This window comes from Sylvia atricapilla, chromosome 14 (assembly GCF_009819655.1).
Source record: "Sylvia atricapilla isolate bSylAtr1 chromosome 14, bSylAtr1.pri, whole genome shotgun sequence".
Classification (NCBI taxonomy): Eukaryota; Metazoa; Chordata; class Aves; order Passeriformes; family Sylviidae; genus Sylvia; species Sylvia atricapilla.
Window position 1 is genome coordinate 7,991,099 of NC_089153.1, and position 27,901 is coordinate 8,018,999.

Below are 27,901 nucleotides of genomic sequence, written 5' to 3' on the forward strand. Positions count from 1 at the left end.
AGAACGGGCGGCGGGAGCGGCGGGTGAGTAGGGCGGGTTTGGGGGTACGGCCGGAGTGTGTGTTGAGGGCGGCAGTGGCAGGGTTGGGGGTACACTCGTAGCCTGCAGTGAGGGCGGCGGCTGCAGGATGAGCAGGGCAGGCTCGGGGGTGCAGCCGCAGGGTGAGCGGGGCAGAGTTAGCGGGGCAGGCTCGGGGGTACAGCCGCAGGGTGAGCGGGGCAGGCTTGGGGGTACAGCCGCAGCCTGCGCTGGGGCGGCAGCAGCAGCCCGACACACGCTGTGCCCGCTGCCGCAGCCCGCCGGGGCTCGCAGGGGTCCCGCTGCGGCGGAGCCCTGAGCGCTGCCCGGCGCCGCGGTCCCAGCAGGTTGAAGGTGGTTCAGCCCCGGCACGGTTGGTTAAATCCTCGTTCGGGCTCCTCGCTCCGCTGCTGGGGGTCAGTGGCTCCTGGGTGGCCGGCTCCAGCGGCGGGTCGGCGAGCAGCAGCCCCTGCATGCTGCCCGTGGGCCGGGTTTTGGGGACGGCGGCTTGGCACGGGGGGGAAGGTGGAATCGCAAAACATCAGCGGGTCTTTGTAAGCGTGTCAGAGGTGTCATCGTAAAAACTGTGCAAGAGCTTGTTCCCCTTCTCCGCGCTGTTTGGGTTTGACAGGACTGGCATTCGCGGTTAAATGACTGCCGGCTGACTTTGCCAGCTGCACTAACTGGCTGTGCATGTTTCCTGCCTGCCATAGGCTCAGCATACTGCAAGCCGTGTCTTAAGCTTCGTGGAGGTGTGTTCCAGCCCCACGTTTTCTGCTCATGTCTCATTTTACTTTACACTGAGCTTTCTTTTCCAAAAAAAAAAAAAAGAAAAATAAGCCTGTCCCTGCACAGTTGTGCAGCTGAGCTGGGGACAAGCCAGGAGAGCACAGGCAGCTGTGTGTGTGACCTGTGCGATGCAGTGACCGAAGCCTCGGTGGAAAAGGCTGTGCAAAGGCAATGGAGAGCAGCTGGTGTGAGAGCTAAAGGCACTACCTCAGTGTTACACCGCTCAGCTGTGGCACAGCAGCTTGGCATGTCATAAGATGGCAAAACATGCCTTTGACTAGACAGGAGTAATTTTATTTCAGAAAACAAAGAATGTCCTTGTAACCTGGAAGCAAGGAGGAGAGAGGGCTATGTAAACAGAGACTATTTTTGGGACTGTCTGACTTTGTGGTGTTTGGTGTTTCTAGCCAATAATCATTCCTCTTCCTCAGTAGCAAAGTAGTGTTCCCCAGAAGACATTTTTGTAACAAAACCTCTTGCTCTTTAATTTTATAGATGCTCTGTGAGGGTGGAGTGGAGCTGAAAGGCTGCTGTGTCCATCTTTACCAGGGTAATACTTCATTTTTCTGGCATTAAGGACTTGGAAATAATCCCACAGGTATGTTGTGGATATATATATAGTAATCAAAAACTGCCACTCACATTTCATGAGTAGAACATTCTTCTGCATTGGTAAATTGGCACTGCTGTGACACTAACAGACAAGAGTGTGGCTTCTTGCTAATGCCATAATTTCTTGGGATTCAATTTTTTGATGTGACTAATCATACTTTGGGAGGCAGTGCAGGAATAACATACTTCAAAGACAGTAACAGCAGAGGGAGCAGCGTTTACCAGTTAGCCTAAGAAATTTTTCACTGGAGGTTTAAGTCAGGAATCCAATCTGTTTATAATTTCCATGCTGTGCACACTGGCAAACTTCCAAAGAAGCAAGCTGTAAACATAGATATTTTTCCTATGACTAGTTCTGATTTTTGTGCATGGTTTTCTATATGTCACAGGGATGAGAACATGGAGCGTGGAAGGGGGCATGTTCTGGGGTGATGTTAGAAAATACTCAACCCCTGAGATAAAGATAACCTGATAATGCCTGATTTTGATTAAATTTATTTGAAAGAGACAGTTCCCTGACCGGGGACCTTTTAGTATGAAAAGAACTCCTCTTATTTCTGAACAGAAATATATTTTAAATGCTTTATATGAGCAAATGGTAAGTTATGTTAAGTATGATGTTATACTGAAATTATGCGTTTTGCACAGTAAAATGCAGTCTAAATATTAATGCTAAAAAAATAAGCTGTAGTGAAAAAAGCCCAGTATCTTTTTTGTCTTCACCAACACTGTGGGATTTGACTCCAGGCAGCTTTATAAAGGCAGAGCTTGCAGTGTAGTATTCAGGTGGATTTGCTGTGCCTTAGACTTGCATCAGTTTTATTCTCCACTGGAGTGTGGAAGAAACATTTTTTGTTAGGGCTTTAAAAATTTACTGGGAACTAATCAAGATGATTATGGCTTCTAAGGTGGTTATAATTTATTTTCTGTTAAGAGAAATGCCAGCAGTTTTGCATGATTGTGCTGTGTCCTTGTTAATGCTTGCAAATAAACAGCTTTTCCTCATTTTCTTTTGGCTTGCCTTGAGAAACACAAGGCAATCATATTGGTGTTTTTGCTAAGTAATTATAATTGTTTATAGATGCATATTAAAATGCTTTGTAAAGAAAAGTGGTGATGCTGACATGGGCTGCTTCAAGCAGTAAAACCAATGTGCTCTGGAGGAAAGGACTGGGTTGAACAGTGGTGCATGAGTTCATGTGGATAATGAATTTCAGCTCTGAATTACTTGTATCAAAGTCTTCAGCCAATGGTGTAGGTTTTCTTTCCTTAGTATTTCATAAGTTTTAAAAAGTTTTATAGCTGCTATCGTGTGTTGGGCTAATCTGCAGGACTCGAAATACTGCTACAAGTGGATGGTTTTATGGCTGCTTTTCTTGGTTGGTACTGAGAGAGACTCCTCCTTGGAAACATCTTGAAAATCTGTTTATAATTAAGCCTGTCTTTTGGCTCTTAAGTAAGCAGCCTTGCAGGTTTTCTGTTTATACAGTTTTCCGCTTAGATATCATTAACCTTATCCACATCCATCAGTACTGATAGCAGCTGAATGCCTCCTTTTGAGTCTGCATTGTTTATGGAGGGGAAAGGGCTGAGGCCATCTGTGGCACCAGTTCAGTACTGCTTGGTGTGTCTCCAAGCAAGAAGATAGGGTGGAAAACAGTGGCATTTGGAGGAGCCCCAAACAGACCTGTCTCATCCAACAGTCCGACCTCAAATTGCTGTTTGAGGATGGGCCAAACTTGAGAGCCTCAACTGTGTGTGCACCAAGAACTCATCAGTGGCCCGTGGTGATCTTGAATTAGTGATTTGCTTGTTGGATTTCACCATGATATTTAAATGTAGATACATATGGAAGCAGCTGTTTTCAGAGTGATTTCCCAGGTGTATTTAACAGCACAGGCAAGCAGAGAAGAGGAGACAGGCTGTAACCCTTACTTGTGTCATCAGCTTGTATGTTGTATTCCAGTAGGTCAGAAAAATGGTATCTTAATCAGATGGTGACAGTATCTGGTTATGATACATTCTCACAAGCGTTATATTCTGGATGTGTAAGCATGGAACCAAACCAGAGAGCAGTACTCTGCCTTAATTACTTAAAAGAAGCCATGGCTATGTGCTCTGAAAAATTTTCCCCCACCTAGTCTTTGGGAAGAGGTGACTTTGCTTGTAGCAGTTACTTGGAACCCCAGTTCCCCACCTCTCCTAGAGAAGCCCCATAGCAAAGGGAATGTTGTCACCTTTAAGAGAGGAGTGAAAGAACAGTGTTTGTTTGTTTTTCCCTGGAGTTCATGTGATCAAAAAGAGTGTTCACAAGTAACACTCTGGTCTAATTTACTACAATTTGTATTCTTTATGTTGTACAGACTGGTCTTATGTTGGTTCCACTTAATTTAATTCTCCTGCATGAGAAGTCTGAGCAAATTTGGAGCTGGATTAAGGACTTGCTTTTTTTTGTCTGTTTTTAGTTAGGCTGTCAGGCAGGTGGAGTACTCTTGTGCTATGGTGAACAAAAGAAACTGTAGCATATCAGTTTGATCAGAAGCTGAGTCCTAAAGGCACTGGATGAGTAATAGGTGTTTGTTTCCTCTTCTGACCTGAAGAGCCCTCCCTTTTTGCTGGGAGCTGGCCTATATTGCCTGTGACTGGATATGAAATTCAGAGTGAATGAGGAGCTGAGAACCATGGTAGATGTGCAGGCAACTTCCCTTTAATAGGTCAGCTCTCTGTTTTTATAAATTGTTGATTATGAGGTTTTTAGAAAGCTTATTTCATAAAGAATTCAGCCTAACCTGTGGAGAAAGTTTCCATCGTTGTGTATTTTGTCTAGAACCTCTTTTCCTCCTGCCAGATTTCCCTGAGCCTGACAGAAATCTTTCCATAGGGAGTAATGATTCATTGAGGTCTTACACTGTAAAGAAGTTAAAAAAAAAAAAAAAAGGCACAAGGGAAAAAGCCAGGAATATAGGCAGTATTTGTCCTACAGAGACTTGTTGTCTGGCATTTCTGTTTGAATAAAACACACTGGCTTTACAAACATTTGTCTCCGTTATTGAGGCATGAGCTGTTCATGCCCTTTCTGCCCCTCTTACCCTCTTTGTTAGCAGATTGTTCTGCTGGAGTGGGGTGGGCACACGTACGTGTGGCTGTGCACACACGCTCCTGCTAGCCAAGACTGGAAATTCAGCCTCCTGTAATTCATTATTTGTGCTGGTTTTCCCAGTAACAGCTGTGAAAAGAATGTGTACAAACAATCTGCAAACCCTGCAGCCAGGTGTCCTGCTTGTTTGAGCAAGGGCTGCTTTCTCTTTTTACTGAGGTCTCTGTTTATTGACTCAAGTAAAACTGAGTAGGATGTTAAAGCTGTTGAGTGTCTGCTATAAAGACAAGCTGGTAGCTGTAGTAAGTGTATTTCTTGGCAGATATCCTGAGCCATGAGAGAACATGGTGAGGAGGTGCAGGAGAATGTCGAGTTGTGTTGTTTTAACTGGAATATTCACTTGTAATTGTTCTCCCAGGCTTTATGTTGTGCATCCAAAAAACCACTGCATTAAATGATGGCAGACTATTCAGATGGACAGATGAGGCTTAATATATCCAAATTAATGTACTTCCCAAGTGCACTTGACTTGCTGGGCCTTCTGCTACATCACTTACTGTGGCTTGTGATATTGGCAGACCTCTGCATGGCACTATTCACTCAGCTTTACTCATTTCTCAGATTACCCATGTACTAGTTCTTAACTAACTTAAACAAGCATTTTGGGAATACGTGGTTTGTAGGAGGGGGAGAAACAAGAGGAAAAGAAGACTACTTACTATGAGACATTTTCCTGCTTACTCATGCTTGCAAACTGTTGTGGTAAATTATTACAGTTCCTTGTGTAGTCTTGTAAAGCAATCAAAAGAATAATTTAAAAATAATCATCTTGCCATGTGATAATATACAACAGAGGACAGAGCTATTTCTAATGGTTTTTAGTGGTGGTGGTGTCAGTGAGGATGTGTTTGATGTTTGTGACTGTGGCACCGGTGAGCCCATCTGAGGGTGAGAGCTTCAGTTGTGCTGTGGGCTTGAAAATCCAAGAAAGAAAGAGCAATATCCACTTTTCATCTTTTGTCTTGTGGCTATTTCATCTTTTGGAGGCAGATGCGTGGGTTCTAAGGGAACAAGTTAGTTATTGCAGAATTATCTTGATTCCTTCCTGTTTGCTGCATTGCTTGAAATTTCAGGACACTCCATGTGTTTTCCTTTCCTTTTTCTCCTCCATTCTGCTTTCTCAGGTTGATTCCATTTTGCCCCCAATAGATGCATTTTTACTGTATATTGAGTTACTGGGTCACACGTGGTAATTTTGAGCCACCAGTTTGCTCAGTTACATTGAGTAGGCAAAAGTAATAACTGCTTCCTGAGTTGAGGTGGAGAGTTGTCACCTCCCTTTTGACGCTGTGCAAGGGTGTGCCAGGAGCTCCATGTTTGAGCAGCAGGGCTCCTACGTGAGGCTGGCACGGTGGCTGTTCCTGCTTGGTGGACAGGGAGCTGTGGACTGATCCAAGTGCAGTGCTCCTCACAAATCCCCTGGAGAAAGTGTTCTGGTCATCACACCTACCAGGAGACTCTTCTGTATGCCTCTTGCATGCCTTGCTTCACTTCACCCCATCTGTTCAGGCTGGCTTTCCTCCCATGCCTCTCAGGCTGTGCTTTTGGAAGTGGAACAATCTGCTTGCAGCATCCATCGCTGGGACTGCGTTTCTAAACTGGCACAGCCTCTGAAATACAGAAGTTATAAGCCTGTGCCCAGAGGCCAATATGCTGAGATAATGCATCTTGAATAAGCAGTGCTGGAAATTTCACTTTTAACTTTTCCAACTGTTGCTGCCACTTCCATGCTACAAAATGTTCTATTTCTCTATTTGGCTTCCTCACTATTTGTGTTTCTAGACAGTTTTTAAATAACTGAGTTTTATAGAATGCTATAAACCCATTTAATTTAGACTCTTATTATTATTATTGGAATATAATACAATTTTGTGGGTCTCATATTTTCCAGCTCTAGCTGTGTCTGACATGGAAGGTGCTGAACTGCTCTTGCAAAAGAGCTTGTTCTCACTGTCTCAGTGGACAATATACTGTTTCCCTTACTTTTCTCATGTGGGCTTTCCAGTGTCTTCCATGTAAATCCCAAAGAGTATGCAAGATAGCATTTGAGACTGTTAAGTAACAGCTCCTATGATTGAAGAAGAGTTCTTTTTCAAGCTTTACTAATTAAAATTCAGAAAGTCTAAATAATTTTCATGATGGTAAAATGACTGAAGATAAAAATTAATGTTTTGGCTTGTTTCTCACAAATGAGTTAATTATTTTTATTCCTCCTCCTTTTAATTTTTTACAGGTTTGAGTTATCTCGAAGATGAAACCCTGGCTACAGTTGATGTTCTTCCCTTGTGTTTTCCTGATCTGGCACACAGAAGCAGAGTTCTTCACCTCCATAGGTGTGGAAAGAACCAGTGCATGATGTTGTGATGTGGTTATTGTGATTGCTAGACCTGTTAAAATTATCATTTGAAGTGTATAGTTTTCTTCATGTGGCCCTGGCCAACACTTTGTCTCTATTAGGCAAAGCTGCTCTTCTGCAGCATCAGTGCAATTTGTTTGCAGTTGATTGACTTAGAACACTGACCACCATGATTCAAGTTTCTCTGGGGCCTCTGTCAGTAGAATAAGATGGGGCCTGTGTTCTATCAGGATTTGTGCTTCTGTTGTCATCTTGAACAAAGCACGCCACCTTATGCTAAAAAGATTAGTCCTGAATTTGAGTTATGAAAATAATTTAAGTGGTAAATATGTGAAATTTTTTTTCCCCACAGCTCCTGAAATCTCATGTCCTCTCAAAATGTTGGAGCTAGGTGTCAGAAGGAAAAATCATTAACTCCCTTACATTGTGTGTTTTGCTAGGCCTGAGTAAATCCTTAAGTATTTGCATTGTAATAAATCTGTAAAATAATTTGATTTTATGACAATTTAGTTCCTGTGCTCTAATAAGATAGAACGGTGTATGATTGTGGTAGAGCTTCAGCACAGAGTGAGTTTCCTGCTGTTAATTGGTGTAAAGTTTTCCTGTTGAGCAGTTTGGGGGCTTGCCCTCCATAAGGGCATTAGAGGCTGATTAACTACCACTGGCTGTTCTCCAGAATGTCCTTTGAGTCAGTGGAGCTGTTTGTGAATGGCAAAGCTCAGAGCTCCTGGTGGGTTGTTCTGCACCACTGTGTGGAACTGCTCAGCCAGAGTCCTACAGCCAGCCTCCTCACGTGCCCTGCTGCTGCCTGAACAATACCTAACTACATGTGTATTACTTGCTTCTGATTTTTCTACGTTAACTTACATTTTATATAAAGCTTCCATGCAGGATCACCCTCTCTTTACACTTACCTACTTCTGAACCTTTTCTAACTCTGAAAACAGCAGATCCTGCTGCCTTCTGTCTACTTAATCATGCCTCATTCATAATTACTTTGGAATGCTGGAGCTGTGGTTGCATTTATGAATCTCATCATGTTCTTTCAGTTTGGGCTTTGAAAAGCCAGGTTTGTCATAGCAATTAGGACTGATGTTGGCAATTTCCACTAATGCTAATCAGCAGAGTGTGTGTGTGAGTCCAGGAACATTAGTCTGAAATTCCTCTCTGTGTAATGTTAGTTTGTTTCCACAGTTACCCATATTGTAAAGCTGTAACTTAAATGATGCCAGTGATTACGCTAATAATTTGTTAGCGTGACCTAATCTGTATCCATATGTAGAACAGATGCTTTGGCAGCCATTTGGATCTTTTGTTGTTTTGCCTCCATTGCTGTCTGAGTGTCAAACCTTCCTTTTAATTGTCTTGCATGCACTTGTAATACCAAAAGTAATTCAGAGGCAGAGGAAGGGTCAGGGCAAAGCTACATGAACTGTTGAAACCGGGACTTTAAAAGCCCCCTGAGGCATTTGTATGCCAAACCTGTGTGTCTAATGGCTTTTGTGATTTACAGGCATTGAAGTGCATACCCTTAATTTGTCTCTTGTTTGTGATGGTATTAATAGCCCTAGAGCATTTAAGGTTTGTCTTCTGTGCACTTGGGAATTGTTACTTTTTTAGATCTGGTGAATATTTGCTCCTACTCTTTTTAGGTCAAATGACAGACCTGATTTATGCGGAGAAGGACTTGGTACAGTCTTTACAGGAGTATATCCGAGCAGAAGAGAAAAAGCTCTCTCAGATTAAAAGGTAGGGGTGATTTGTGTAATGAAGGGTGACAAAATGGCTCATTTGTGTTCAATCACACCACACCTTTGTCACCACTCTTTGATGCTAGATCTTGTTGCTATTTCCTCAATAGATAATCACAGGGAGAGGATAGGTACTAACTTGGTTTAAGGGTCCCTGCTTCAGATATCACTTAGAATTTGCTTCTTTAGAAATAGTGCTATGGTGTGCTCTCTTCACTTTGCCCTGTCCTTGTACCACCACAGGACTCCTGTAAAGAGGACACATCAGAGTCACATCAGGAGTCTTGTCATGAGAGCTGAAATGCCTCTGTGTGCCAGTTCTTTGTGCTGTCTGTTGTTTCATGCCACCAGCCCTGCTCACAAGAGCCAAGTGTGCCAGTGGCATTTACCAAATCTCCGGGTTCCTTCCTGTGGTGGCTTTGCCCTCAGGGCCAGTTCTCCTGCCTTGTTCTCTTCAGGTGCCAACCTGGCTGCAGCACATCACTGATGTTGTCCTGATTGCTTGGATCGCTTGAAAGGCTCTTGATGACAACTGATACTTTGTGTCACTTAGGAAGATTGTTAATTCTTATCTAGCCAAAGCAATATATACTAGGGTGTGACGGGAGGATGGTCTAAATGAGGTCCAGGTTCAGAAGAGCCAAATACCTCTAGAAGGAGTCATAATAGCCAAAGAACTTTTGAACTCAAGGCTGTATGTGTCAATCTGATCTTCCTTTGGGAGTGTAGGATAAGAATAGACCTATGGAGTAGTGAATTGGTGGGAATTCTGGTCACAGACACTTTCCTTGAAAAGCTGTCCTTTGGAGGCAAAGCAATATCCTCTTCAGGTATTGGTAAAGAGAATATCTGTTCAGTCTATGAATAAACCGGTGTTTTTAAGGCTCATTACAGCTCCGTTGCGTGCCTGCTGAAATTAGATTTAAAATACTAAGCAGGGAAATATTTTCTCTTTGAAGGAGACTGTTGTAATTAAAAAATCTCCACTTTATCCTTGTGAACTTGAAAAGTTGAAAGCCAGTTTTGACAGTAAAATTGGCAATAATTTAATCTAGATGTGTAACTTGAGTGATGCAAGAAGGAAGATGTGCAATCATGAATTCACAGTCTTAGGGGCATGCTTCTCATTCCAGCTGGGCTGAAAAAATGGATATACTGACCAGCAAGTCAGCCTCTGATCCAGAAGGGTATCTGGCACACCCTGTAAATGCATATAAGCTTGTGAAGCGTTTGAATACTGACTGGCTGGAATTGGAAAACCTGGTTCTTCAGGATACAACAAATGGTAAGGAGTTACAGGGGACTGCTGTTGGGGGGCAGCCTTGTGTTCTGGAAAACCATAAGTTTGGCTGTGGTTTAAATATTATTGCCAAGTTTGTTTAAAAAGCAGCTAAGGACTTGCCTTGTGTGTACTGATTACCTAAGTGAGTGAAACTTGCAAAATTTCCAACTGAAACATATCTCAGTTAAGACTGAGAAACTGGTTTATGTGGGGGGAAAAGGGAGAATGGGATATGCTTAAAGCTGTGGTGGTAACTGTTGAGTGTTGTGTTCTCTTGTATATAAGCTGCTTCATTTGCTTTCCCAGTCTGTTGCTTCTCTTGATTCTCTTGGTTGTTTTTTGACCATGTTGATCAGAGAATAAGATTAAGAATCAAAATGAGTCCCATATTGAACTGGTGAAGAAATCTGTATCAGCCCCAGTATTAGAGTTTGCAGATGCCGTAGTCTGTCAAAACCAGGATTGTATGTGGTTGCTATCTCTAAACCTATCCTTCTAAATCAAATGCTTCCAGTACTAATCCTTGGGTTTGCATTGTTTTGTCAAGTGTCTGCCTGAATTTGCTTGCATAGCTTTTTCAAGTGGAGGTTTATTTTTACTGGACTCTTGGAAAGTGAGAGAGAGGTGGTTATGTTTTTCAGGCAGAATACCACATGGTTTCCTTTTCTTCTCTACATATACTAAAGTTTAGGTACTTGAAAGTTTTTTCCAGACCAGACTTTTATTGCCTTTTGGAATAGTCATCCTAAATGGAAACAAAATACTCAAGTCTATTGAGTAAGTCTGTCACTAATTCTTTTTCTAAAGGCTTCTTTTTCCAGTTTGCCTTTCTGTATGACTGGTAGTGGTTGGGCTGTTTTCCTTCAGTTGATGGCTTCCTCTTCTGCCCAACCAACCTGCTGTGTAACGCTGATACGTTTACCTAGTGCATTTAATTTTACTTCTGAATATCACCGGGTTTTACTTGTCAGTTTACTTGAGGTTTAACTCTCTCACTGAGTAAGGCCCTACACTAGTGAGGGGATTCTGGGTCAGGCTCTCTGTCCCTGGAACTCAGACATGAAAAGCTCTTACGGCTTTAGAGGTTGGAATACAGAGTTGGAGATTGTTGACCAGTACTACAACCTAAAATTAGTTGTTTCTGTGGGTATTGCAGGAGATCTCATGAAAGCTATTAAATTTTTATGTCAGAAAGAGCCATTCCAGGAAAATGAAGATCATTAGATTGACACTGTACATCAGTAATTGTGTGGCATGAGAAAACTGAGTCGTTTAGCCGTTTATCCTTTATATTTAGTCATGAGCCATATTTCTTGAAAAGGGACAGAAAACAGTGTGTTTATAACTTTTGAGCCAAATGAGAGGCTTTAAATATGAATTATTTGAAACTCAATTCTCAAGCCAGACAGATGCTTCCTCTTCTGTGTCAATCTTGTGCTGATATTTATTCAAGTTCTGGAAGTAACATCTTTCCTTTTTACTGCAAAGGCTTTATTGCAAATCTTACAATCCAGCGCCAGTTTTTCCCAACTGAAGAAGATGAGACTGGAGCAGCGAAGGCTCTGATGCGCCTGCAGGACACCTATAAACTGGATCCTGAAACGCTCTCTCGAGGGAACTTGCCAGGTAAGTGCACCAAGGTCTCCTCAGCTTTAGCAGGACAGAATGGTGACATCCTCAAACTCTCTTCAAAAGTCCTCTATGAAATGAGGATTAACTGGTCTTACCATAGAGATGTTTCAGAAAATTTTGAGAGATGCTGAGGTGTCTGATTATTACCTGAGTCTTGATGAGTGTTGCTGCTGCTTATGACTCACCTAATGAAACAGGTTATGGTGGCTACCAACATGGTGTTTACAAACTAAGTAGGCTTCATTGGAGTGTGGGTAGATAAGCTGACACAATGTTTTTAGTTGTTATAAGTATTAATAGCTATTGATAATAACTAAATTTGAAGTCTTATCAGTGCATCTTCTGAGCTGAAGCAACTGGAAATCAGTGCAGTCACACTCAACTGGACACCCAGTTTGTTTAAATAAACATCAGCTTGCTTATGCACAAATACAGATTTACAGTAAAGAGAAACAAGCTGGCTGTGCATGTAGTCAGGCTTCTCTGATCATCTTAACAGTGTTAACCTGTAGATTAGGTGAAATCTGTTAAGGTGTTAGTCTGCTTTTCCTTTGTCTACAACAGAAAACACAATAGCTTACCACTGCAACTTGTTAAACCTCTTTTTCTTTCCTAAAGAATGAATTAGAATAAAACTAAGATAGTTTACTCTTTAATTCTGATGGTGATTACTTTAGTACTGAACTTAAAATATTGTCAAAGCATTGATTCCTAGAAAAATTTTTGGATGATAGAAGTGTGTATTTACACATTTCTCAATGTGTACCATGTATTTAAGGCAAAGGTGCTTCGGTGTGGATTGCTGAAAGCTATCTTTTTGCTTTTAGGAACAAAATATAGATCCTCCCTGACAGTTGGTGACTGCTTTGGCATGGGGAAGACAGCCTACAACGATGGGGACTATTACCACACTGTGCTCTGGATGGAGCAGGCCTTAAAACAGCATGATGAGGGGGAGGATACAGCAGTCAGCAAAGTAGAGATCCTAGATTATCTCAGCTATGCTGTTTTCCAGTTTGGGGATTTGCACAGAGCCATGGAGCTCACCAGACGGCTGATATCCCTTGGTAAGAACAAAGACCACGTTATTTTAGCTGGGGAGGGTTGTCAGCAGCAGAGCTGAGAACTGTTATGAGCCATCCACATTGGTGAGCTGCCTGGAAAGGATATCCTGACAGATGACTTAATAATAAGTATGGGTCTTGGAAAAAAAAGCCTGTTTATACATGAAGTATCTTTAACAAGCTGTCTTATGGTCCATGCTGTTGTTACCCAAGGCCCCAGTGTATCTGCCTGCAGTCACTACCTCTGTGCTTTGCTGGAGTGTACTGAGCTGCTGTGTTAAAGCCTTGCTTGTCTCAAGTGGAGATAAAGGCTACCACAGATGCAAGCAGTGCTGCATTTTCTGTAAAGTCCTACTGACTTCACTTATGCCTCTTTATTCCTCAGTGCAGGTATTCTTGGATGCTGCAATACTTTGCCTGAGATTTTACAGTAATTATTTGTGAATATTCAGAACAAACTGAGTTTCTAAAAACTTCTTTTATTTCTGAACTGTTTCTAGCTTTCCCTTGAGTAAGCAAGTAAGCTTCCCCTATCCAGCTTTGCCTATGTTCTGAATTGGGAAGGCCTGTCCTGTCTTCCTCATTTGGAGTTAACATTACCCATATTAGGTATTTGATGGGTTTTTTAATGACCTGTGGTTTTTAGTTTAAATATTAGCAGTATCCTGAGAGTGGGTGAAACCTTCATATTGAAAAATATTTATTACTCTAATTTCTGCAGAACTAGAATTCTTAAATTAAAATCTACAAGAATATGAATGTTGAATCTAGCTCCCTCTGCAGTTAGGTTTAGCACTGATAGCAGAATGCAAATCCTTATCAGCAGCAAACAGTGGAACACATTTGGCAGTCCCCTCTGAAAGGAGCAGCTTCCTCTGCTCTGGGTTCAGCTTCCCTCTCTGGACACTATTGTCCTGTGCTCTGAGTGGTGATGGGAGTGAGCTTTGGGGTTGGTTCATGAGATAGAAAATTGGGAAGGCCAGAAGGAAAAGAACCTGTTGTAGGTAGTGGCATCCAGAAACATGGATGAACAAGGAATTGTTCCTTCTTAGTTATCTATGATGTAAAGGTCTACTGGAGATGTTTATTGCTTCATACCAACATCATCAATAAATCACTAATGTGTCCAAAGATTCTAGTGATCCAGGCTCCCTCCCATATAACCCTGTTAGAGCTACAGATAGATGCTGTAGGTGGGCTCAGAGCTTCCCAACCTGAGAGAAGTCTTTGGGACTGGAGACTGTGGCTGAACTCCACCACAGTACTTGGTTTAAGTGTGCTTGTGCAGGGTGGGTGAGGAACATGCTGGAAAGGAGGGGTACAGCAAGCAGGCTGCCCTGGTCTCTGCTCATGAGGGTAATCTGCTTATCTTGAGTCAGAAAAGTTGAGAGAAAAGGAGGAATGTGAAGAACAATAACTTTTTTCTTAAAATACAAGTTTTATGATGGATTCTTCTGGAAAGGATTCTTTTTGTATCCTATGTGCACCTCTCCTTTGTGAGAACAGAAACTTCCCAGTTTTGTTGATTTTTCAGTACAGACTGAAGTCAGTGCCTTTGTTTGCCTGATAATGGTTTAGGAAGGGGAGAATTGTTGCTGTCTTGATACAGGGACTTGTTTGTACCAACAGTCACAAAAAAAGTCACTGTTTCTGTCTGTTTCTCTCCCAATGAAGACAGCACTCATGAGAGAGCAGGCAGTAATCTGAGGTACTTTGAGAAGCTGCTGGAGAAGGAAAGAGAGGAGAAGGAGAAAGAAAAGTCAGTAAACAAGACTGTGACAGCCACAGAAGCTGTGGTGCAAAGTGGAGCCTATGAGAGGCCTCTTGACTACCTGCCAGAGCGTGATATCTATGAGGCCCTTTGCAGAGGTGAAGGGGTGAAAATGGTAAGAGACAAGAATTTCCTGGCTGTGCTACCTTTGTATAAGGGTGGTCAAGCTTGATGGAACATGTTATGTTTTCCCTTCTGTGAAGCTCTTTTTTTAAGAAAAATATTAGTTTGGTTCTGTACAGGCTGAGATTTGTACCTTGAAAAGCCAAGCTATAATCTTCACGTGTTACACACAAACAACTCTGAGCTGTACCTCTTAAGGGCTGTTGAAAATTGATTCTCTTCAGTCTGTCTACTCAGCTTTTTCAAAGTCAGCTGTAAGGAAAGGAAGCTTTTTCCCCTGCAAGCTGATTATGCTTTACCACACTCAGGGAATCACATTATTCCTTCCCTTTTGCATCTTAGACGTGTTCTTCTGGAATGTCTGTTTTGACCAAGTGATTTCCAGTACAAACAAACATGGCTTTGATTCTTAGTCCAAGGAAAAGAGCAATTTATTTCATCTGTACAGTCTTATTGATAAGAACCAGGTTTTATTTTACAGCTCACTGCTTGTGTAGTTCTTAATCTGTAGCCTGTTGTGATTTAATTCCCCTAATGGTTAGTGTTTCAGATGCTGCTCAGCAGTATTTGGAACAGGATATCTTGTTTTTAATTGCAGTAAATTGCAGAATCACTCTTGCTTACCTCTTGTATCATCTTCTGGTCACCTGATGGTTTTTACAGTGTGTGTGGAATGAGCATCATCTTCTTGTCTTGCCTGTGTGAAGTTCAAGGACAGTGTTTGAGCAAACAGTGCTTTGTTTGGCATTTTGTTTCAGACACCTCGAAGACAAAAAAGGCTGTTTTGTAGGTACCATGATGGAAACAGAAACCCTCATCTGCTCATAGCTCCCTTTAAAGAAGAAGATGAATGGGACAGCCCTCATATTGTGCGGTACTATGATGTCATGTCTGATGAAGAAATTGAGAAGATTAAACAACTAGCTAAGCCAAGGGTGAGTTTCCCTTTTTCCATCTCACTGATGACTGCTAATTCCATGCTTCAGTCTCTATTACCAAGGACTGGGCAAAGGCTTTGAAAGATCTGGTTTCATACTACAGATGATACACTGCAGCTATGAGCCTAAAGGGAACAATTTTGAAACTGCCTGGTGATGTAGGACCATAAAGCCCAGGTTCCCAAAGGTATTTATGCATTGTTGCACTTAATTATGTAAAGCTCTCAGTAAGTGGCTTAGAAAGCTTTAAGAAATTAGAGACTAGACTTGAAAAGGTAAATGGGTGATTTAAAATTATAGAAGTAGGTGTGAAATATGCCTGTAGTTTGCCTTTTGAACTGGAGCCAGACTTAAATGAAATTTAAAAAGCCCAAATCTCAGCAGAAGTGGAAATAAAAAAAAAATTAAGTTGTGCTAGAATAATACCTAGGGATTTGGGGTTGTTTGTTGTGTATCCTGGAATCCACTGTTTCTGTTCTAAACCATAGGAGTTACCTGTTACTCGTGGTCTGAGTTCTGGGGACTCTGCATACAATAAAAAAAAGCAGCTACCTCATGCAAAGCTAGCAATTATCTGTTTTTTCTGGAGGTGGGATTTCCTGCCTGTCACCTTTCTGGCAAAACGTCGTATGGCAGTGTGATAGTAGTAAGATGCCCCCTTAGTTTTTCTGTTGAGTCTGAGCAGAATGTAGAACTGAACAAATCTTTGATTATAGAGGAGTGGTTCATTTTAGCTCTTTTCAGGCCACTACTATGAAATATGGTACTAAAATTCCAGTGAAGGTTTACCCTTCTGTGAGTATTTCTAAATGTAAGCATAAATAGTCAGAAACAGATTGAGAAACTAATGCTTCCCAAGATCATTAATAATTTGGGATGTTTGTGAAGCTGATCTTCTATGACTACCAGCCAGCCATGGAAGTGTTGGCTGAACATTCCTGTCTCAGTGAGGATTCTCACCTCCTTAAATGGAGAATTTTTCCTATTACATCATAGTAGAAAACTTCAAGAGCTTCAGATAAAATGGAAGTATTCACGTAGAGCATATCACTTAATCTATTTTATCAAATAAAGCACTGTCTAAAGACAGCTTTTTTTTTATATATTTCCTATTTTTTCAAGGTCTCATGGAAAATCTTAATAATTGGTCTCTGAATTTTGCACGTATTACTAATGTTAGAGGAATTTTTTTATGTAATCTATGTAGTTTAGAACTGCAGTCAGTCTTTAGAAGAGTAGGTAAATATTATAGCCTTAAGAGTCAGATGAAAATGGTCAATTTTAAAAAAGCAGCCGTTTTCATATGAGCTGTTTTTTTCTAAACCTATGTATCACCCACCTGCATGAATAACTTCAAATTCTGCACTACTGTTGAAAGAATGGAAAATGCCAATGCTGGGATGAGATGGTCCTTAATAAATGCAGCTTAATTCTAGTCTAGAAATTTTAAGTGATCAAGAAAGCTTTCTGATAGAACTGGGAAGTGTTATTTAATTTAAACTCAGAAAGATGACCACTTTCTTTATGCTAAAATGCATTTGCAAGAAATTTTTGCTTTTGAGTCCAAACACTTTAGCATTATCTGCAGTTTACACTTGCCAATACTTTCTGTAGAGAAAGAACATCTGTATGTGATTGGGAGTAGCTGCAGTTGAGTTGCTTTTTATGTTTGTTTTGCAGAATGCAATCACTGTTATTCCACTTCCAAAAAGTAGATCCAGCTTTTCAGGCAATCCATCAGAACTGGCTGGGGAGGGTCAAGAAAATTCCTAGCTGTATTAATGTGGATAGCATTGAGGCAGGGCCGCCATCCTAGTATGAGAACCATATTCCCAAAATTCTTGATGTTCCTGCAAGCCAGGAATGCCTGAACAGGCAAGAATATGGCATCAAGTGGGGAGCTATGAGTGTCTGAGCTCATGCTGCAGAGTTTCATCAGTGCAGAATTTTAGAAGGAAATAACAATGGACAGCTTGCTAAACTAAATAGAGTCTGAAAGTCAGTGAAGCTTCTAGCCAATGAAGGGTGTTGTGATGCTTTTTGGAAGCAAATATGTCTTTCAGAGTGGAGAAATCAGCCTTTGTGAGAGGAAGCCTTAGACTTGTCAGTTTGCTTTTACCAACTGAAATGCAGATTGTATGTGTTAAATGGAGAAACCTGCCTATCAGAGCAGATAGGGAATAATATCAAAGTGGCCAGACTTATTTGAGTTCTGATTTATTTAGATCAAATGCTAGGTGTGGAAATCAAGCAAGCATATACAAGCTTGAAAATGGCAGCAGAATGAAAGGTTTGGGAAGCAGAATGTATATCCCCAAAGGTATGCTTCACTGCACCAGTAAAGAACAACATTCAGTCAGCCTGGCTCTTCTGTTATAGTTTATACAGGCAAAATCTGGAACAAAATAACAGTGAGTCAGAATTGCAGCAACAGCTGTGCCAAGAACTCTTCTACAGGGACAAGACAGCTGACATGGAGTGTAAAGCTGTCTGGAGACTTTTTTGTGGAAAAATGGAGGAAATAACGACTACATTCTCTGAAGAAGATGCAAATAAAAAGTTTTTCTATGACCTATAATTAGGTAGAAGAAAAGAGGTATGATTTAGAGTGTGTATGGTTGGCAGGAGTTAAATTTAAATGTGGTCTGTCTGAGTTTACAGTCAAAGAAAGGAGTGTCCCATTTCTTGTTCTCAGCTGCAAGAATGAAACCAAAGTAAGCTGATGTATTGTTAGCAGTCATCTGTCACTCTGCCACCACAGGAAACTATCAGTTCTGCCACCACAGGAAACTATCAGTTCTGCCAAGTTGCATTTTTTTTCCCTACAGATATGATGATATGGCCTAAGTGTAATGATACTCACTGTTTAAAGTGTGTAGCTGTGCTGTGCTTTTGCAGAGTTACCTTCATAATGTATTAACATCTCTAACTGTCTCAGGACTAGATGTTCCAGGCATCTTTCAGCTGGAAAATTTGAGCATGGGAATATTGAGTGTTGTCCTTGGGAGTTTTCTACCACTGGGGATTTGCTTGTCCCATAATTTGTAACTCATTCTGTAAAAGTTTTCACTTGTTATTTTACATCTGAGAATGAGGTTGGATTTTTAGTCCGTGTGAGGAGCAGGCTGATTAAATTCATGAACTATCCAATGATTTTTCTCTTTGCCAGGAACTTGGACTTCATATGTTGTTTTGTCGCTGTTCCCTCTTGCTAATATTGACACCAGCTGTTTAAAAATAGTGCCTTCAAAACCTGTTCAGCAAGTAACTCATGGATTTAATCAATATCATAGCTTATGCAGTCCATCAGACTCTTTTTCCAGGATCAAGTGCAGGTGGATTGTACTTGTGTTTCTGCATGTGTTGCTTTAGCATGAAATCAGATCATATTCTTTCATCCAGTGAAATATTGAAGTTGGACAAATCAAGTGTTGCTTTTGGTAAGATGCAAGAAAATTTGTCCTGTAGCTGATGTTTCTTTCCCCTTGGGATTTTTTTTGGCACAGCTGGCACGAGCCACAGTACGTGATCCCAAAACTGGTGTCCTTACAGTGGCTAGCTACAGGGTATCCAAAAGGTAAGCAGGGAGAGGGGTTGAACTTTAAGGGTTTGGTGCTTAACAGCTGTTACTTGCTACCTACTGTGTCTGAAAACTTGAAGTGCTTTGCATGTAACCAAAGCTTCCCCAACAAATGCATGGAAAATGGCTCTTTTAGCCATCTGACAAAGGACAGAAGAATCCTTCTGCCTTGGGAAATGTGATGTGCTGATTGGTGTTGTAAAATGTGTTGCTATTCTTCCCTTAGCTCATGGTTGGAAGAAGATGATGATCCTGTTGTGGCCAAGGTGAATCAGAGAATGCAGCACATCACAGGGTTAACAGTGAAAACAGCTGAGCTCTTGCAGGTTGGTGCACTGGCTTCATCCTGGTGGAATTAGCTGCTGGTTAGGGTGGTCTGGTGCAGATGTCTGTTTTCCCTGTGTGTGCCAGGCAGAAAAGGGTGGAGGTAGCAAAGAAATATAAGCTAATTTCATGCAGGGATCTGAAATTTACCCATTTGTTCTGAGGGATGTGCCTGCTGCCTATTTTTCAAGTCTGCAAAAGCTTATTCTCTGTCCTAGTTCAGTGTTTCTAAGACCCAAATATTTTTTGTAGTCTCATATGAATTCAGATCTCTGGATGGCTGTTGGGGAGAATAGTGCCAGTAGTAGAGCACTGCCAGAACAGCTGTATGTTAGCCCCTTCACTGTTTCTCTTCCTCTGTGCTCCTTGAATTCCAGTTTCAGAGTTGGATTGAAATACTCTTGATTACAGGCTCTCCATAGAAACCAGGTAATTGTGTAGTGATCTGGGAGACACATCAAGTACAGCCTCAGAGTAACTAAAACATATTGTGATCATAAAGTTTAGAGAAGTGGTGCTTTTAAGTTAATTTTCTGTGATCCTGGACAGGAATTTATAAGTAACAGATCATACATGAGTGGCACAGAGTCCAGCTCTGTCCCCTAGGCTGGATCCATGGGGAGTTGCACACATTCATCTGCCTTTCCTTCAGAGGAATGAAGCAAGAGTGTGGTGAACCTATTGCTGCTCAATGTTAGACAGGCTGTTGTAGTAATAAGTACAAATCCTTGAACTATCAAAAAGAAAAACCACTCAAGTTGTTTCTCACCTGTGTGCCTCAGTTCTGGCAATCTAAAAATAAATTAAGTATTCTATAGATACTAATCTTGTCACAAAGTACTGTTTCTCAGAGCATGCTTTGGATTTCTGAGAGCAAGTGCTATTCTGCAGCAGTCACTTGCAGTTCAGTGGATATTTATGTGCTTCCTTCTGCCATGTTGTAGGTTGCCAACTATGGAATGGGAGGGCAGTATGAGCCACACTTTGATTTTTCTAGGGTAAGATCACACTTGCAATTATTTCTTACTGGGGTGGGGAGGAGGGAACAGTTTGGTCTGAGAGAACTTTTGAAGGTATTTTGTTAGAGTGTTTAATATGCAGTCCCGTTGCATGGATGGATTATGAATTCTGAAAAGCCTTTCTGCCTTATCTGATGCTGAAAGTTCAAGAGAATAATGAATAAATCTTCCTGCTTACCTTTGGGACCTTGATTCCTTACACACTACAGAGACACTGTAAGAGTCATGCAGCACTTGAATGTGCTCTTTACATTGGTTTTTTTTTTTTGTACACTGAGGTCTGCAAGCCCTGAGTTATGAGTCTGTCTTGTTCCATCCTGTTCAGTGATACTGTCCAAACCCTGCTTTGCTGGGTGCTTTTAAAGCATTTTGCAGCAGCTGACTGAGGAGGAGATATCCTTCTACCTTCCCTCTGAAAAGTAACCATTATAGAAATCCTCATGGGTTGTACAGCCCTTCTGGCAGACCCCTGAGAGTGGCTGCAGCACTGGGGTCTGAAAAGAGTTCCCTGGGTTGGTGTTGAGGGCAGTGCTCCAGCACAAGTGGACGTACAGGTGCTGGGTCTTCATGAGGCACTAGAGGGCTCTGCCTGGCAAAGAACAGCTCTGGCTTGCTGTGGGAGAAAAGTAGAGGAGATTTTCTGATGACCCTAAACAAGTTCATGGACGTGCTAAGCATACTGAAGAGCTGTGGTGACTGGTAACTGCAAATATAAAATCCACGTGATGTCTTGGTTTTTGTGGTATTTCAGTGGAATCTGGCATAATTCTGATTGTCCCAGTGGTTTTACCTGGTAGGAGGGATCGCTGCAGCCAGAGCACACAACCCAGTAATTGAGTGCAGAATTGAAGCCTCCCAACTTAGCACTGTTTTAAAAAGAAAAAATTCTAAGTTTCAACACTATGGAAGCTTGTATTCGTTAGCTTTGGCCCATTATGAGAATTTTCCTCTTAACATCAAGTCTGCTTAGCTTCCTGAGTTGAGCAAATGCTCTTAAATTCTCTTCAAAGCCTTTGAACTCAAGGACCTCAGGCATCAAATTGGCCAGGGTGGACTTTCCTTTGGATTAAGAGCTGGACCAGAGCTGCACTTGGAATGTAACCTTGGCTGCAATTGTCAGCTGAGGCAAGGCAGTTGCAGAGGTTGCCACAGTTTTGGTCTGGTCCTGCAGGCTCTCTGTGCATCACAAACTTTGTGTTGAAATAGAGGTGCTGCTGTGTCTCCCCAGCAGCCTTGAAGCTTTTTGAAGCTTTTTGTTTCCTTGCAGTTCTCAAATAGAGGCACTTCAGTAGCTGCTTATTACAACCTGGAGATTTTATTGGTTGTTTAAGTTAGATTTTTGTGAATTTTCTGAACTTCAACAGCAGTTGGGCCTGGTTTTCACAGCAGTGGCAGTAACCAGGGAATCCCCTGTATATCACTGTTCTTATGTTGGCTTTTTTAATTAGATTTGCGTATGCAAGTCTTGGGGTTTTTATGAACACATTTCAGGAAAGACCATTTGTTTATTAAAACATGCTTCAGGCAGAATAAACTATGACGTCTTAGACATGGCCACTGTAGTTTTTCTGTGTTGTTTGTCTTTTTTAATAGCGATTTATTTTCTGTAAAGGTTGAACATTATTGCTTTTGTGTGTAAAAATGCATCTTCATGTCTCCTGACTGGAATGACTTCCTGACTATTAGCAATGTAAATAAATTTCTAGTTCCATTTTTTTGAAGGCAGGAAAGACACTGGTATTCTAGATGTTCTTTCTTCCACGCTGGCACCAGTGTGATCTCAACTTCCACAAATGAAACTCAGTGTTTTTTACAGACTAAAGACAATTCGATCTTTTTGATGTGGTCTTTAGTCCTAGACAGGCAACCACCTGAAACTACTTTATAGTTTTCTCTGCTGTCAGAATATGCATTTGCACTTCTCATGACAGTATTTCTTCGAGTTAACACAGATTCTTGTAAATGTAGTATCTAAAGCCCACTGAAGATTAATTTTTTGTATTTACATCAGTTGTTGACTTTGGATCAGTGCCCAGAACAATAATGGCCTGTTGCTGACCTTACTTGGTTGACATCTGTGCCACACGCCCTGAAAGCATTGCTTCTATTCTCCCTTCAGAATTGTCCAGTGCAACTTCTCATTGCATCCAGGTGCTCTGTGCATGCAGCTGTACACCCTGGCTGCAACTTTTAATGCCTTTAACATTGCCCTGTATCAGCTGTCCCCTTTCTATGCCAACTCCTTAAATTGGACTTGAGGATCTCTGCAGAGCTGCACATACGTAGCTCTGGTGAGAGCCTGGGTTAAAGTTGTTGTCTGTTGCAGCGACCCTTTGACAGCACACTCAAATCGGAAGGAAATAGGCTAGCGACGTTTCTTAACTATGTAAGTACCTCTGTCTGTCTACTGTCTGGGAGCTGGAAATTTGCAGTTATTCTCATTTAATTTTATAGAAAGATGAGCCAGATGCTTTCAAGCGGTTAGGGACTGGAAATCGTGTGGCCACTTTTTTAAACTATGTAAGTATGATGATCCTTTATGCATTGAGTGTAACTTTAGCAGCATCTTTTTACAGCTTGTGCAGTTGGTTATTTGTAGAGATTTCCTGGCATCTGGCAGTAGGGATTTCATTATTCTTGCAAGCATCAGGTGCTGTCCCTTCTGAATGGATAGAATTTTGTTGGTATTTAACCTCAGAGCAGAAAATTTAAATATAGGACCCATCTTCTCATTTCGGCCATTCTCCTATGGAATCTTTTACTTAATTGGGTTCCATGGGGGGAGAGGAGCCTTTGGCTTCTTTCTCAGAGGGAAATACTTGGGGTACTCATGTGGTATGCTTTTGGAGAACTTGACTATCAGGCACTTAATGTGAGACAGTCTTATTTTTCCACCACTGTTTGACAGCACGTGATGTTGTGGTCTGTCATCCTCTTTCTCAGCTGTGTGGCAAAGCCAGAGTTGCTCAGTTGCTCAGCACAGCTGCCTCTTCAACAAATGGAGGGAGGCAGAGCTGATAAACTTGGTGCAAATATGTGACAAGTTTTGAAGATTTGAAAGATTCATTAGTTGCATGCATTATACAGCCCACAGACCATGTACACTGGAATCCTAAGCATAGCTGCCACTGAGAATAAGACTGCTTGTTTTCACAGTAGTCTTCTGATGCTATTTTATCTATCAACCTATACCCACTATATCTTTATGATCACTTCATTTTCTGTGTTTAAGATTTGAGTGATACAGCTTAAATATTGTCACAGAATCTGAAATTTGATGGCTGACATCATATTTTGAGAGTGAAATGCAGCGCAAAACAGAACTAGAAACACTTTCCACTTGATATGGAGGGGAGGGATATAATCTTCAAAAAAAGATTTAGAGTAAGATGGGTAGCTGTGAAACATTCTGCTGCAAAGAGATTTAAATTTTAAATTGAGTCAATCTTTATTTTGTTTGCTTCTCAGAATTTTGGGTGAGCTTTGATTTAGAAGGAAGAATACACATCTTCTCTGCCAGTTGTACATGGTCAAAGGCAATTTGCCCTTGTTTGTCCCATGTAGAATACATAATGCATCATACATGTACCAATACCCTTACTAAAAAGAGTAGCTGTGTGGCTAAGACATGTGTGTTAACTTGCAAGGCTGCATGCACACGCTTTCTAGTTAGAAGGGGCAAAAACCTGTGCACCTATGGGATCTGATGTCCTTTTGTTGTACCAAGCAGGAGGACACCAGTGTGGTAGTAACATCTGCTTTAAACAGAAATCCAGGTTACAATGGGGATTGTGGAGACTTGGGGAGTCTATTAATAGTACTTTTTAAATTTGGTGGGAGCTGGTTCTGACTAATTTGTTTCTTTTAATTAGAATCTGACCCAAAGCTTACTGAATCCAGTGGCAAGACATTCTGTTTTTAATGGGAGCATTTCCAGTAACTTTGATGGGTTTTGAGTCAAGTCTAGCATTTATAATAAATCCATTTTTACTGATGAATACAATAGGGTTAAATTCATTCCAGTGTAGTAGGGCTAAGCTTAAAGATACATAGTTTTGTTTAGAGTCACATAGTTTGTAGCTGTTGAAGCTTGAGCTGCATAAAACACTTGAATTGCATAAGACTGCTGGTGAACAGCATAGAAAAAGTGCAGAAAGAGAAGTTTTCTGATGGTTTGTGTAGTTTTTTGAAGTGGTTGACCAAGATGCATAAACTAAATTAAGAAAATGAGTTCCAAAGGCATGGTTTCAATTTATGAGGAAATATGTGGTTTAACAGACACTTGTTTTCCTAATTGGATCATAAAGTGGAATGAAATTCTTGAAACCAGTGTACTCTGAAGTCCTCTCTCTTGTTCTAGAGTATTACTGCAGGTACACAATTTCTAATGTCTATTTGAAGTAGAAGATACCTAATCTGGGGAATATACATTTAGATATATATCATCTGGACAAAAGCCTTCAGCTGAAATAAAATCCTTCAACAGCAGGTACTGCACTTCTTCAGCAGTTTCTGCTGGTTGAAGTGCATCCCCTCATCAGTGCCACTTGAAGAGGTGCGAGTGGATACCTCAGGCCTTGGGACACTTTAGTTTGTGGGACTGTATAAAAAGCCTTGTAAATGTACAGTTTGTGGACTTTGTTTTCTCAGATGAGTGATGTAGAAGCTGGAGGAGCTACAGTTTTCCCAGATTTTGGGGCAGCAATATGGCCCAAGAAGGTAAAGTCTGTTGATGTGTTTGGGTTTATTCCTTCTCTCCCTCAGCACAGTCCATGTAAAAGTCAGCTGATGTGACAAGTGCACTTCATTGCAGCGGTAGTGATCTCACAGGCTAAAGGGCATCTCCCTTTGCTGGTAATGTATGAAGTGAACAGTTCCTCTGTTTGTTTCTGACAAAGTAAACTTGTATTCAGTAGAATTCCTCTGTACTGTGAACATGGCTGAGCTAGAACAGGACTAAGAATTTTTCCTGTGCTGTTGATGGTGACCTGTTAAAGTGCTTTGAGCTGCCTGCAGCTGAATCCATGGGCATCCCCCTCCCCTTCCTTTAGCCTGGTTGTATTGACTAGGTCCTGACTAATCCAGATCTGATGTCACTTTTCAGGGAACAGCAGTGTTTTGGTACAATCTCTTCAGAAGTGGTGAGGGGGATTATAGAACAAGACATGCAGCTTGTCCAGTACTAGTAGGATGTAAATGGGGTAAGTAATACTTTAGAAACAAAACCTGAAGGAAGGCTCAAGTATGTAAAGCTGGGGATATACTGACCTCTTAAAAAGCATTTAATAACCTGGATGTTGCCATTTCAACTACTGGAGCCATTTGGCCATAATGAAATTTGTTGCCATTGATCTCATGAAGTATTAAGCAGCTGCATTGTACAACTAGAGCTTTTCTAGTGAGTTTTTGTGTCAATGGCAGCACAAAGTGTAAGGCTGTCACTGGGTTTGTGTAATGTGTAATCAGAATAACTTGAATTACCACTTGACTAGAATCAGGTCTATTCCTACAAAGGTCTGTACACAGTTACAGCTGCAAAAGGATGACAGTAAATGGGAGTGTCTGGATATTAGGAATTTCTGCTTCCTGCTGAAAGCTTCTCAAGCTTCATATCATTTACTCCCATCCCTATATCCCCTAACCTCCAAGGTATTCCCCTGGAGTGCCAGAGCATGCTGACTGTCAGTGATACAAGTCCCAGAACACACTGCTCTGTTAGTGTTGGCTCTAGAATTGTGCATTTGGGAAGATCCTTTCTTGCCCAGCCTTTTGCCTATTTCAGTGTATTTTCTCTTGGGGAGTAGAGAATTACAAGCATGGATCCCCAAATGGAGAGATTTTACCTGAAGTATCCGTGTAGGTTGTGATGATACCCACACTGGGTACGTGATAACTAATTCCAGTTCCCTGTTTCCACAGTTTCAAACAAATGGTTTCATGAAAGAGGAAATGAATTCTTAAGACCTTGTGGGAGAACAGAGGTTGACTGAATTCCAGCCTGCTGCAGACCTTTGTTTCTGTCTCCTTTTCTACTGTTGTTCGTTCCAGTTCATTTCTAAGAAATGATCCATCTTTTTCTCCAAGAGTCCTGGCACTTTACTACAAAAGAACAATAAAACATGTAACACCTGTGAAAGAAAGTAAATGGCATTGTACACATCCATATGTTTTGGTTGCAGTTATTTCCACATTTTCCCTGCCTTCCTCCCCCCTACCGTCTCCCGCTGTAGTAATGGTGCAAATGGTGCTGTGAGCAATTCTGTTTGTTTGGGTGCTTGGTCTCATGCCTTTTGTACCTCAGAAGATTTAGATGTTGAATATTTCTTTGAACCAAAGTTGATTTTTTTAAAAAAGTTGTGTACATGTTGATTTTATTGTATTTCTATGGATCACAAGTTTTAAAGCAAAAATAAATGTTCTTTCTATGAAGTGATTCTCTGTTTGGAGTCCTTGATTGGTGCATCAGTGTTTGGTTTTAGGGAACAGTGGGCCCTTACTTTTTCCTCTGAAGGCCTGTTGCCTTGTTGCCCATTTCCTGTGGAAAATGCATCATGGTTTTGGACAGTGTTCTAAAACTCCAGTACATGAGACTGATCTGTTGCATCTTCTAATGAAACTGGAAAGGTGTAATTTGTGTATTGAAACTATGATGTGGCCTGGGAGCAGAGACGCTGCAGATTTTCTGCAAGTGGCAATTGTGGTCTGTGTTTTACACTTACAAGAAGCCTTTTCCTGTGGTGTTAACTCTTCTCTTGCAGGGTGCTATTTGTTTTTGACAAGCTGATTATTTATCTGTTTGCTATTTATTCGTAACAAGCAGTTACAAAAATTAGAAGCCTTTCAAGAACATTGATATTCTTGACAATCCCTGATTCTAAAACCAGACATCTGCTGATGGAAGTGTTTTTCCCACAGGAGCACCTGAACTCAGCACCTGTGGAAATCAGTAGGATGTTTTGCAAGCAAAGCTTAATCTACTTCTGTAGACTGGAGGAGGGTTTTGTCGTGCCCTTCAGACAGGGTGGAATAATCTTTCCCTGTGCTTCTCTTTTGCCCTTTTTCTCTGTTAATAAGTATATTGGCCCTAAGCCAACACATGGAGGACTGAATTATTTACAAAGAAATTACAGTTAATTGCTGGAAAAAAGCACAAGTTACAGGGAAACAGGCAGCTGTTCCAGAAATGTAGGAACTTGGTTGTCACAGTACAGCTGCTGTGTGACTGGACAGATAAATCTGGCCATAATAAGAAACCCAGCTTGGCTCTCCTGATTCAATAAACAAGTCCCTAGGTGAATAATCATAGGTTAGATGTAAACGTATATGAGGGACCCTCAGCCAACCCCATTTGATCCTGATTGCAAACATCATTATCCAGGGAGCTGGGTGCTGTTAAGACCCAGACCAATCGGCTGTCTAAACCCGGGAAATTCAAACCCCCTATAAAAAGAGCTGCTGTGATAAACTCTGAGCTGTTTGTTGATG

At 41.3% G+C, this 27,901-nt stretch overlaps 1 protein-coding gene across 8 annotated transcripts; it reads left to right on the forward strand.

Annotated features, from left to right (window-relative positions):
- Nucleotides 1-26,845, forward strand: P4HA2 (prolyl 4-hydroxylase subunit alpha 2). Of its 8 annotated transcripts, XM_066328998.1 has the most exons (17): nucleotides 2-23; nucleotides 1,303-1,405; nucleotides 6,810-6,909; nucleotides 8,585-8,681; nucleotides 9,817-9,968; nucleotides 11,454-11,591; nucleotides 12,425-12,664; nucleotides 14,336-14,547; nucleotides 15,314-15,490; nucleotides 19,000-19,070; nucleotides 19,300-19,399; nucleotides 20,342-20,395; nucleotides 22,743-22,802; nucleotides 22,871-22,936; nucleotides 25,067-25,135; nucleotides 25,521-25,617; nucleotides 26,336-26,845. In XM_066328998.1, the coding sequence occupies exons 3-17, from the start codon at nucleotides 6,828-6,830 to the stop codon at nucleotides 26,404-26,406; spliced, it is 1,686 nt and encodes a 561-aa protein (XP_066185095.1). In that variant the 5' UTR covers nucleotides 2-23; nucleotides 1,303-1,405; nucleotides 6,810-6,827; the 3' UTR covers nucleotides 26,407-26,845. The 8 variants fall into 8 exon arrangements, with proteins under 8 accessions (XP_066185093.1, XP_066185095.1, XP_066185092.1 ...); XM_066328991.1 differs by lacking the exon at nucleotides 22,743-22,802 and having other exon boundaries at nucleotides 3-23; XM_066328992.1 differs by lacking the exon at nucleotides 22,871-22,936 and having other exon boundaries at nucleotides 4-23.
- Nucleotides 26,846-27,901: the final 1,056 nt, after the last annotated feature.